Source organism: Plutella xylostella, chromosome 17 (assembly GCF_932276165.1).
Source record: "Plutella xylostella chromosome 17, ilPluXylo3.1, whole genome shotgun sequence".
In the NCBI taxonomy this organism is placed as follows: Eukaryota; Metazoa; Arthropoda; class Insecta; order Lepidoptera; family Plutellidae; genus Plutella; species Plutella xylostella.
The window spans coordinates 6,680,804-6,693,565 of record NC_063997.1 but is presented as its reverse complement, the minus strand read 5'-3'; the positions used below and the strand labels follow the sequence as shown (position 1 = coordinate 6,693,565).

The following is a 12,762-nucleotide window of genomic DNA, read 5'->3' as shown; positions in this document are numbered from 1 at the left end:
AAAAGTAAAATCATATTACAAGCTCCATTGATTGCAAAACATCTTATAATTTGGATTCACAATATAATATTAATAAAATTAATAAAATATGTTTTTTCTTATAAAAAAACATACAGTTCAGTACCAGTGTACCTATAATTTTAACAATGAAATCATCACTGTAAGCAACTAATAACTGATTATAGCATGACAATGGGCCATGCATAGATATTATGCCCTGTACCTTTCACTCAGTCATGCTACGTCGGTCCTAACCTACGACAAAGCAAAGTAGAGTCAGTAAGTTGGAATACATAACAATAAAACAATTTTTTTAGTTTATACTTTATATGTGAATCAGTCAGCAGTAATAGGCGAATGGTCATGCTTTGGATAGACGACTTTTTTTTCGAAGTCTTCCCTCCGTTTCTTCAAGGGTCCGTGCTTCCAGTCCGGTGGGTAGCCGTATTTGTCCACGTCGTCCCACCACTCGGGCTCACCGGAGCCCCAGATCACGTAGATGAGGTTGGTCCCAATGAGAACACCGAATATCAGCCAGAACGCGATCCGCCATTGATGTATGCTTTGCTGAAATTGAATAATTAAACTTGATGATATGTATGACATGTACTATTTAACATCTGACTAATACCCCCCCCCCCCCCGTAACTTAAAGATATTGGATTGCTGCTCAGTTGATCACCTCAGAGTATCTACTTTATGAAACTCACAAATATTTTCTAATGAGATTTTTAGCACTACATTGTACATTTTACCAATTCAAGATAGAATAGAACCATCTTTGTAATACAAAAATAAAATTTTAAGAGGTATGAATCATAACCTATGCAGTACCTATTCTCTATATTACAGTGTTAATATACATTGTCAACTTACATCGGGCGTCAAAAGGCCGACCAAATACGGGGTGATGATTCCGGACACCGCGGCGAGGCCGTTCGAGAACGCGGAGCACGTCCCAGCATAGTTCGGCGCTATATCCATCGGGTTTATCTTCACACTACTGTAAGGTGAGTATAGATTACATAATTTTGTCGAACATTTCTGTGTAATGCAACAATCTTACGAATGGTACAATACAGGCAAAAGCATGATAAAAGTTCATAAAAGGATGATACACTAGAACATATCAGAGATCGGCTAGTTGTTCTGTTACAAGTAAATGTTGCAGTCTATACTCACCTGTAGAATCCACCCATGAATGCCATCGACACTATGAAGTAGGCCACCGCCGCGATGCGGTCGCAACCAGAATAGGACGCCAGCATCATGAATAAAGCTGGTATGGTTGCAGCTGTAAGAAAAGTATGTGGATTTACTTGCGGTTTAATTTAGATTAGAAAGAAAGGGATATATTACAAGTTAAATTATGTTCATATATCTACTCAAATACATAGATCAATTACAATTTCAAATATCTTCTTAAACCAAATCGTCTTTAAACAAATTAATATCTGCCCCGGCCGGGGGTCGAACCCGGACCTTTGACATAGCAGTCAGGGTCACTATAGCCACTACACCATTCGGTCGGATAATTCTTTGGCTGATGATAATCCAAATAAATTTATCATACATAGTCCAGTGAATAAATGACTCAAAATGAGGTGTAGAGTGCGTGAGCAGGTAACTAAGCGATTCCTTCAGAAACTTGTTCAGGGGGCTTAGGTTGTTAACATACCAAAAGTCCTGACTCCTAGGTGATGAGCGGGGGGAAGGAGGGGGGGATAAAGGTACGAATTTTTGGTTTTTAGCTTATATCTCGAAAACGGTGCATCGGAGAGAAATATTTTCAACTAATGAAATGGAGCTCTTAAAATTATCTAAAACTTTTATATCATATGTTTTTTTCTAATTCCTAACCGTTTTCGAGCTATTACCCTCGGAAATAGTTGAAATTTACAAGAAAAATTCATTCATGTCAAAAAAATTATAAACATTGCATCATATTGTCTAAACCTATTCATAAACGAATAAAATGAAGAGGAAAGAAGTTGTAGATTTTTTAATTCCCTTTTAGAATATATATGCATATGCTGGTCAATGTCCAACCCACCTAAAGTTACAGCTATTTTAAACTTGCATTTTGCTAAATTCACTGACATAACTCACCGAGTTAGTAAGCTTAAGTGTAAGTAAAATAGCTGTAACTTTAGGTAGGTTGGACATTAACCAACATATCTATATATATTCTAAAAGGGAATTAAAAAATCTACAACTTCTTTCCTCTTCATTTTATTAATTTATGAATAGGTTTAGACAATATGATGCAATGTTTATGAATGTTTTGACATGAATGATTTTTTCTTGTAAATTTCAACTATTTCCGAGGGTAATAGCTCGAAAACGGTTAGGAATTAGAAAAAAACATATGATATAAAAGTTTTAGATAATTTTAAGAGCTCCATTTCATTAGTTAAAAATATTTCTCTCCGATGCACCGTTTTCGAGATATAAGCTAAAAACCAAAAATTCGTACCTTTATCCCCCCCTCCTTCCCCCCGCTCATCACCTAGGAGTCAGGACTTTTGGTATGTTAACAACCTAAGCCCCCTGAACAATTTTCTGAAGGAATCGCTTAGTTACCCGCTCACGCACTCTACACCTCATTCCTTGACTGGACTAACATAAACTATTTATTTACGAAAAATTCACTCCGAAAGTAATGGATCATTGCCCTTACAAGAAAGAAGTCATCATCATCATCATTGGCCACAGCATCTATATAGATGATTGTTGCAGCGCTCGTGGGTTATGAGTTACGACGGCCGCACCGAAAGAAGTACACTCTCATTAAAAGGAAAACAAACTGTGGTGACGCACGCAGTGTATTATGAATTCGGTAGGAATGACCCGGAACACGTTTCCTGGTCGGTTTATCCTCTCGACTCACAACCCACGCTCAAGGCGAAGTAATTAGCAAGACGACTTACAAATAGTAGTGTATATCTTCCTTCCTGTGCCGATGGTGTGCCATTTCTTGTGGATACAATAGTCGCAAATTGATGCGAATGTAAAACTGCAAATGTACATGGCGACGTATGGCAATGCTGACATCAATCCTGTTTCCTTGATGTTAAATTTTAGAACATCTGAGAAGTATTTCGGCAAATCGGTTATCATTGTGAAGTATCCCCAGTCGTGTCCTACCTAAGAAAAGAACAGACAAAAAGTTAAATTAGTGCTATTAACAATGCCCGTGTGGAAAATAATAAGGGTTTGTAACTGAAGAAATCTTGTTTTTGTTTCAGTAAACTAAAGTTTCACGCAGAAGTGGAATCCATCTAGATTTTCATTGTAATCTCATCACTACAAAGCAACAAAAACCACTTACTGCTGCTAGCATAAGAGCCCAAAGAGCTTTTGATCTCAACAATGCCTTGAACGGCACTGGGTTCAGTTTCTTGTGCAGACCGGAAGCGGATATGGAGTCGTTCAGAAACTTCTTCTCCTCATCAGATATGAACGGGTGGATATTAGGCGTACTGTAGCATAACACTGTCTGAAAAGAAAGAAGGTGTTATAAACATTTTCATAATAAAATGTTGTTACTGTTAATTTTATTTAAATTAAACATTATTAAGTTATTATTAAAATAAAATATTAAGTACTTATTTTTTTACTAAACTATCTATATATTTCACAAATAAAAATGATAATAATATAAAATACTTATAACATCCTGGCCTGGAAATATTCTACCCTTAATAAACAGGAGTTTATCAAAGGTAGAATATTTCTTTTAGTTCGCTGCCGTCGCCCGGGATGGTTCCGAGGAGGCTGGCAGCGTTACTGTTAATTATATTGAACAAGCCGTATTATTATACTGTACTCATTCTTACTTGGCACAAAAGGTAAACAATATTTGTGTGTGTTTTTATTAAAATGTATTGAAAAACTAGGTTTTAAAACAAAACATAAAAACCAATGAAAAACTCAGTAGCAAAAATGATTAATTTCTTAATTAAACCATTTATTTTAGATGTGGTTTGTATATTTAATAATATTCTGGCGTAGCTCCAATGTCATTGATAAACGTTAGACATTCATTTATATAATTAAACTATAAGTACTTTATATCCACTTACCCAAAACAAGAACCAGATGACGCCTAAGCCACCAAAAAAGTAGAAGACATTGTGCCAATCCCCTCCATCAGCCATGATGAGGCCAGACAGGTAGGGTCCGAAGATATTACCCACTTGGGCGCCTCCGAATATCATGGCTCCAAAGCGAGATCTTTCGGAAGCGGGAACCCATCGCGCTAGCAACAGTACGAAGGCCGGTGTTACTGTTCCCTGGAAATTATAAACATACATAATTATGAGCAAAATAGAGGAAAAGTGAGGAATGATGATTGTGAAAATTTTATTTAGACCAACTAACTAAGAGTAAGGTAAAAAGGTCGTGTTGTACCAAGAGATGGAAGAACTGGCTTGTGACAAGCCGAGATGGAGGAACTACATCAAGAAGAGCAAAGTTCTTAACAAAAGATGAAGACATCATCTAAGTAACGGCTAATGCTGATATTCTTCCACTGCTGTGCACAGACCTTTCCTTAGCAGCGCCACATCACTTTATCCCCGGTCTTCCATATCCAGCCTCTGCATCAATAATATCTGTCAAGCACTCAGGTTAGAGGGCTCTCATGCACACTACCCTAAAACAACTGCCTTATATCTTCAGGACTTAACTTGATTATGTGTATTAATAATGATGATGATGTTTATAATTTTACTTGTCTTTACCTCCCCAAGCCCTTCAATAACTCTAATGATGAAGAGCCCGACAGCACCACCGAGGTACACCGCCAGCGGCGTCAGAGCTGTGGCTACGGACGTCACGAGAAGCCCTAGCCCTAAAGTCCACTTGCCCCCGAACTTCTCAGCCAGTATACCCCCGGGCAGGTGCGTGATGACGTAGCCGTAGTAGAAGGCACTGAGCAGCAAGCCCTGCGTCGCCTCGTCCCAGTCGTAGCGTTCTCGTACCTGAAACATTATTCCTGAAACTTGAGTATGGAATGGTGAGCTGTGATTGGCTGTATTTTCGTTGAGTAATACTTAATAAGTGGATTTAATTTAATGAGGAACTGGGCTTTTCTTTATATTCAATATTTATTAATCAAATTCATAAAATAAAATAAGTTACATTCACGTGTATACCTGCTTTCTAATAACCTAGCTAACTTATAACAGACAGTGCCAAACTAAAGTAAATTTATAGTAAATTCCTTAATTAATGATTTGTTAACTTACCACAAAAACTGAACTGCTGTTATAAGGCGTTGTATCTTCTGTTACATTCGTCTCCTGGTCATAGTCGGGACACACTTCGCCAATTATGTGTTCAGATGGAGCTGTTTTGGTCACCATCTGAGTGATGGTCATGCTGAGACACACTCTCATAGTAAATGAGTTTGCCAAAGCAAATAGACCCATAATACCCAGCACATAGCGCTGGGGTATAAATATCACTGAAAAATATAAAATTTAGGAATTAAAAACTTAATAACATGTACCTATTTTGTTAACATCTTGGTTGAAAGGAAACTTCGTGTAAGAATGTTTCAACATATAAATATCTAACACAGCACGTTGAAACTTATATTTACAATAAATTAAAAATATAAATAAAGGTTACCTCGATTTAACACCAAACGCCATCCTCTCAATACCATATTCGAGACAAACAAAACTTAAACTTTACTGCTATTTCATGCCAAATAGTACTAGTAAACATGAATTTCGTCCAAAACAGTAGTTAGATATACACTTTATGTACCCATATCAATTGAAGCGACTGTAAAAGGTACGTCAAAGATGTATTAGGATGCCTCTTGAAACTGCTTTAGATAACATTTTGCCAGTTGATAAGTTTAATACTATCATTCCTCGTATAAAGATATTCCGAGATGAAAAACAAACAACTTGTGATACTTCAGACTGAAATATCTTGCTAAACAATTTGTAGGCACTTTTTTTGTTACCTCTGCATTGTTTACACGTTAAATTGGTTTATGATGTTGGCTACTTTAATCTTGCTTTAATCATTAAATAAATAGAATTTGCCAAAAAAGGTCTAATTAATTTTACATGTAAAGGAAGTAATTTAGCTTCATAAAGGTCATGAAAATTATGTTAAGTAAACAAAACATGGTCTCTAATTAAAATGTTAAGGTTATAGGTACCTAGAGAAAACCTTTCGCAAGTTTTGTAATACCACAATAGATCCAGTACAATATACAAATAACTTTATTGAAAAACACGGAACTTAAATACGTTACAAAAATGGTAAGCATATTATAGGCGGCCTTATAGGTTATAGGGATCTCTTCCAGGCAACCTTTGGGCGAATGAAGTACTTATGGATTAAATGAGGAAGGCGTACACATAATTTTTGCCTAGGGGTCTGCCTTTTAGGGGTCTATATTTGCTGTCGTAAAACGTTTGAAATCTCCATCAATTCACCTCATTCAAATCGGTTTATCCGTTTTTGATCGATTAACCATATTACACACTAAAATACTGTAGATACCACTTAGAATAATATTATACTATCCACTGTTTTTTGCAAATTAACTACTCTGTAGTAAAACTACCTCTAACTGTTCGTAGTTCCAACTATTTGATAAATAAAATAATATATTCTAGGTACATAGTTCAATTCTTACCCATTTCCTATTTCATGTGTGTTATTAGTAATAACACAAATGAAATAGTTACTTACTTATTACTTATTACACTGATATGTGGCGTATCGTTACTTAAATTAATTATGTAATAACTTGGCGTTTTAGATTCCTATTTAGGCATTTGGGTACTTGATCAAGAACTGACTTCAATTTACTCCATTTATTAAATTTTTCAAAGGTAAGTCTACAGACAAATCATATTACTTACTAATGAATATAATGTAGGTTGTAGGTACACTTTACGGAAAACGGCAATGTATTGAATAGGAGTAAGTACCCTTTGTAACTGTAAAATTAGGTCAGGAGCACATTACTAAATAAAATATAAAAATCAACAAGCAACATTAAAACAACATTTAATCACAAATATTTACAACATAAATTAATAAAATTAACCTTATACGTATTTACAAATCTAACCTAATCCGTGTCAATGTTTGTCTTTCTGTTCCTCCACCTCTTTCTTCGTGTCTTCTGCGTCGACTTCCCTCATTGTGAGAGGTCCATGCTTCCAGCCGGCGGGGTAGCCGTGCGTCTTGACGTCGTCCCACCAGAGCTGCTCGCCCTGCGCCCAGATGATGTAGATGACGTTGGTCACTACTAAAACTGCTAGGCACACCCAGAAGGCTACACGCCATTGTTTCAACGTTGACTGTAAGAGGAAGTGAGCATTAGTTACTGATTTTGTGATTCGGTTGTAGACTGGCAAAGATTGAAAAAATATTTATTTACATACATATGCAAAATAATTGATCCAGTTATGAATTCCAATTTAAGCAAATTAGACTCCTGAGAACGCCCTTGAATTACTCAAACACCAAAACCAAACCACACCACATTGCAACAAACTTACTTCAGGCGTTAAAATCCCGACCAGATACGGCGTAATAATGCCAGATATGGCGGCGATTCCGTTGACCATGGCGGTGGTGGTGCCGGCGTAGTTGGGGGTGATGTCAAGAGCGTTGATCTTCATGCCGCTGTAGTAGGCCCCCATGAGGGTCATGGCCGCGATGAACCAGACGGTGGCGAGCGTGGTGTCGCAGCCGGAGTAGGACGCCATGATGATGCATATGCCAGGGCCGGTTGCCGCTGAAGGTAAAGGAAAGGGTGGTTAAAATGGTTTGCGATGTGGTTGATTTACTTCATTGGCATCACAAAAACCAGCAACTAGTGTACCTTTGGTAGGTTATGCATGTATGAATTTCTAAAGCTACCTATTTGTAACCACGTTTACTCAGGTTTTTTAAATTGCTAGTTTTATAATCTGAATATAAGCATATAAATTAATGCACTCTGGTATAACTTTCATCGAAGAGATTTTATTGGATCTAGCAAGCATACTGCTGTAAGTGCTTACGTATTTTGCACTTCGTACAGTAATTGATTGAGAAGCGCATTACCGGCCATCTCAATAGGGGGCTATTAGTTGGGTATATATTCTAGCTGTTAAACCCTTCTATTTATTTCCACTAGAATATCTTAGTATATCCATCTCAGGTCAGCAGTTACTCACCAATAGTAGTGTAAATTTTCCTTGCAGTAGGAATGCTGTGCCAGCCGCGTTTGACGCAGAAGTCACAAATAGTTCCGAAGAAGAAGCAGGATATCCACATGGCGATGTAGGGGAGAGCGTTGAGGATGCCAGCGGTCTTGATGTTGAATTTAAGCACATCTGTCATGTATTTCGGTAAGTCGGTCACCATGGTGAAGTAGCCCCAGTCGTGGCCAATCTGAAATGTAGAGGTAGAGGTTGATATTAGGTGTTATACTTATATAGTGTTTTTTCATTTATACATGTAGGCTTCTTAGCTTATCGGAAACAAACACTAGAGCTGGTTAGGAAAGGTGACAGGATTAGGCAGTCAGAAAATGGTCAGTTGCTGACTGCTAAGGGTGAACGCCGCCGATCGTATTTAAAGCACAGTTGGGTCACTCTCACTATTTAATACCGCCAGTTTCACAACCTGAGAAAGTCAAGTCAATCGGAACTTGAGTATGAAATGTGGCGGTGCTGCGATTCATCAATCTGAGTTGTCATTATATAGGATTTAAGTTACTAGGACTAAAAAGAGAATCTGTGGGGTTACCACCACCGAACATTTCAATAAGCAATCCATAAGCAGCGCCGCTCGCTTGTCAAATCTAACGTAACTGTATGCATTTAAAAAAATGTTTGACAGAGAAGCGACGCTGCTTAAATATTGTGAATTGCTAATGTATCGGTGGTGGTGATGAGTATTCATTTAAGAGCGAGTTGTTAGTTGTTCATTGAAGGTACTTACACCAGCAATGATGAGGGCCCACAGGGGCACCGACCGCAGCAGTGCCTTCCACGGCACGGGGTCCAGCTTCTGCTTGTTGGTGTGGATCAGGGAGTCCACATTCGCGTTCAGGTACTTCTTCTCTTCATCGGAAATGAAAGGATGGGTGTTTGGAGTACTGTAGCACAGGAAGATCTGAAAGAAAATCAGTTTGCGTTTAGTAATAATAGGATAAGCCTCGCCATTCAGCGGGGCAATGCGGCCAGCCTCTTGGGAACCTTGCCAAACGACGGCGGTGACCTAGAAAATATTTTTTATCTTTTAAGGTAGGTAGTTAGGTAGTTTTATAACATCTTAATATTTTTAGGTTTAGTAATTATAATTTCTTAAACCTATGGCCAATAAGACCTGAGTACTACGGTTTTACAGCTCCAAAAATAGCAAAAAAATATTTGTTACACTTATTTTTGTTAAGATGTCAATCTGAGAGGTCTTATAGGCAAAGGGTCCTTATGGCTGGTGCTGGTTTCCAACATATTTAATAATCTCTTATATAGATAGATTCTATCTTTAGATATAACTTACCCAGAGGACGAACCAGATCACACCCAAAGCGCCAAAGAAGTAGAAGACGTCTTGCCATTTTCCATCATGCATAATAATGCCAGATAAGTATGAACCGGCAATGTTTCCTATTTGTGCTCCACCAAAGACTATGGAACCGATCCTTGCTCGCTCTGTTTTCGGGCCCCATCGCGATATCATACACATCAGGCCAGGCATCGATGGACCCTTGGAAGAAAAGAAAAACACATATGAACATTTATATCACTGTAATAAAAAGTAAGTAAAAAATCTAAACTTTAATTATGTACATTTAGGTGCTTAACTATTGACGTTTAACGTGCATAAGACAAGTCACATAAACTGTAGGAGGTAGTAATAGGATAAATTACTTGGTAAACGTATTTACGCCACTGCATTATTTTCTACCTCATCACTTAAAACTTCCTCATCTGCTCACGGTCTAACCCAACATTTTTACGAAATCTTTTAAACTTACCTCCCCAAGACCTTCAAACACTCGTAAAGCGAAGAGCGCCATCGCCCCGCCCCACTCCACGACTATGGGGGTCACCAGCGTGCATACAGCGGTGATGAAGAGACCCAGCCCGAGCACCCACTTGCCCCCATACTTCTCCGCCAGCATGCCCCCAGGGATGTGGGTTAGCACGTAGCCGTAGTAGAACCCGGACAGGATGAGACCCTGGGTGGCTTCGCTCCATTCAAACTGGGTCTGGAAATATGTATAGATTTTAAATTTTTACTAGTCTAGGCTGTTGCCAGTAAGGAATTGGATCTATAGTAATAGTATTTGTGTAATTAAAAGATAAAAACATCTTTAGTAGGTGCTTCACTGTCAGTTCCAACTCATAACGGAGTATCAATAGATGTGTCGGACATAATTATTTTTAATGACACAAAAATAAAGAAGTAATCCAAGTAAGCTATTATAGCTAACAATATGTTTTATAATTATTACCTATAGATTTAATGAATGGTAGGTACGTACATACCAAACCCTAAAACATCCGCAAACATAAGATATCAAAATAAAGTATGACGTTGTGTGACAATGACATTATCTTAAGCGAGGTTTATTTAACTGGAGAGGTTTATTCAAAAGATTTAGATAGTGCTAGCTGAGGGGTATTTTTTATTTGCTGGTGATCAGATTATCTGCATCGAATACCGAGCACTATAAATCCGATGGATACCTACTTACATATTTTATCTTTGTTTTACGTATACAGGGTGTCCCAAAAGTCAACGTCATCCCTTAAAGGGCTGATAGGTCAGCTCATGAGAGGCCAGAATATCACAATATGACCTTAGTAAAAACTCGATAATTTTCGAGATATTGACACTTTTATAAATTTGCTGAAAATCGACACCTTGGATCAGTTTTTTGCGTGCCGCCGGTACAAAAATCCATATTGTTAGAATTCGTTTGGTGTTGCATCACCCTGTATAGCCCTGCTATTGATCACAGTCAAAAAAATTATCGAGTAATGCTGTATGTTTAAAAAAACACGGTTTTCAAAGTCATAAAAGGTAATAGTATTTTTTTATAAACAACTTTGACTCTACATACTGTAAAAAATATATACCACGCAAACCTGGCACCTTACTTGAAAAGATTGCTCATTTAATGCAGTTTCCAAAATGGTATAAAACGTTGCTATTGTTTCAATTAACAAAAAAGTTATTGCTATTTTAGTACAAAACGACCTCGATGTAAAATTGTTTGAAGGAAATTTATGTGACTGAATTTATTAAGGGTAAGTCATGTTGGAATGAGTAAAAGTAAAATAGGTGGTGGGGTCAGCCGTGGCAACATAGATGACGCAAAAATAGCTAAGAAAAAACTTACCAAACTCTTATTTAAAACATATTTTGCGTTTTTTACACCTTATTTGGAAAAACAAACATTTATTGACTTTTATTTTTATTTCTCAAAATTATAACACCACATTATTATATTTAGTACATAACCAGCAAAAAATAATACTCATTAATGGTCATAATCATAATTTTGAGAGTTTGGTTTTGTTTAACAATAACTTTAAAATAAATAACAAGTAATTAGAGGTAATGTTAATGACAAACTGATCGGTCCTTTTTTTGGATAATGTGGGTGTACAATGTACATGACTGTGTAAGCGTTTTACTTGTACAATATCACACATTAGCACTACTCAGGAATGTACGTTACCATGCGCTACATTTATGGGGAATGTGGAGTTGCTATAGTCCACTTGTTTCGAGAAAGAGACTCAAAATGCGTTTTTTTTATTCTGTGACAACGTTGTCTCTTTTCCCACTCCCGGCCACACCACTTATTTTACTTTTACTCATTCCAACATGACTTACCCTTAATAAATTCAGTCAGATAAATTTCCTTCAAACAATTTTACATCGAGGTCGTTTTGTACTAAAATAGCAATAACTTTTTTGTTAATTGAAACAATAGCAACGTTTCATACCATTTTGGAAACTGCATTAAATAAGCAATCTTTTCAAATAAGGTGCCAGGTTTGCGTGGTATATTTTTTTTACAGTATGTAGAGTCAAAGTTGTTTATAAAAAAATCGATTACCTTTTATGACTTTGAAAACCGTGTTTTTTTTAAACATACAGCATTACTTGATATTTTTTTTTACTGCGATCAATAGCAGGGCTATACAGGGTGATGCGACACCAAACCAATTCTAACAATATGGATTTTTGTACCGGCGGCACGCAAAAAACTGATCCAAGGTGTCGATTTTCAGCAAATTTATAAAAGTGTCAATATCTCAAAAATTATCGAGTTTTTACTAAGGTTATATTGTGATATTCTGGCCTCTCATGAGCTGACCTATCAGCCCTTTAAGGGATGACGTTGACTTTTGGGACACCCTGTATACCTACTACCTATGTCCATATTTTCCTCTTATTAATGCTTTTTTGACATTCGAAATTTAAAATTCCATAGATATTTGATGACTGCAAATGAAAGCCAACTTTACTTACTATAACCAGACGTAAGCCAGCGTCAAAATGCATTAATAAGATGGACTATACAACATTATTACTTCTTCGATACATTTAGTTCGATAGAATATGCATGCATAATATGAATAACTTAGTTTATTATAATATTTTTATTATTTTTAGGTAATTTTTCAGGTGTTCCGGTTTAAAAACTATAAGTTCTAAATGTCCATGGTTTTCTAAGTTTTTCATTACAAATCTCACGATTGCCAT

General features: G+C 36.9%; 1 protein-coding gene across 1 annotated transcript; it reads right to left on the bottom strand.

The window, feature by feature from the left end:
• Positions 1-311: 311 nt before the first annotated feature.
• LOC105383640 lies at positions 312-12,762 on the bottom strand. Its single transcript, XM_048626901.1, has 16 exons — positions 12,754-12,762; positions 10,016-10,249; positions 9,538-9,744; positions 8,974-9,147; positions 8,205-8,421; positions 7,542-7,780; positions 7,124-7,340; positions 5,638-5,691; positions 5,253-5,470; positions 4,746-4,985; positions 4,086-4,295; positions 3,332-3,499; positions 2,931-3,147; positions 1,183-1,294; positions 877-1,003; positions 312-567 (listed from the first exon to the last, which is right to left on the bottom strand). Exons 1-16 carry the CDS (start codon positions 12,760-12,762, stop codon positions 337-339), a joined length of 2,874 nt encoding a protein of 957 aa, XP_048482858.1. The 3' UTR covers positions 312-336.

Coding starts and splice junctions, on each gene's coding strand:
- LOC105383640 (XM_048626901.1), bottom strand. Junction 8,422..8,973: donor GGGCCCTCATCATTGCTGGT/GTAAGTACCTTC, acceptor TCTACATTTCAG/ATTGGCCACGACTGGGGCTA. Junction 7,781..8,204: donor GAAAATTTACACTACTATTG/GTGAGTAACTGC, acceptor CTTTACCTTCAG/CGGCAACCGGCCCTGGCATA.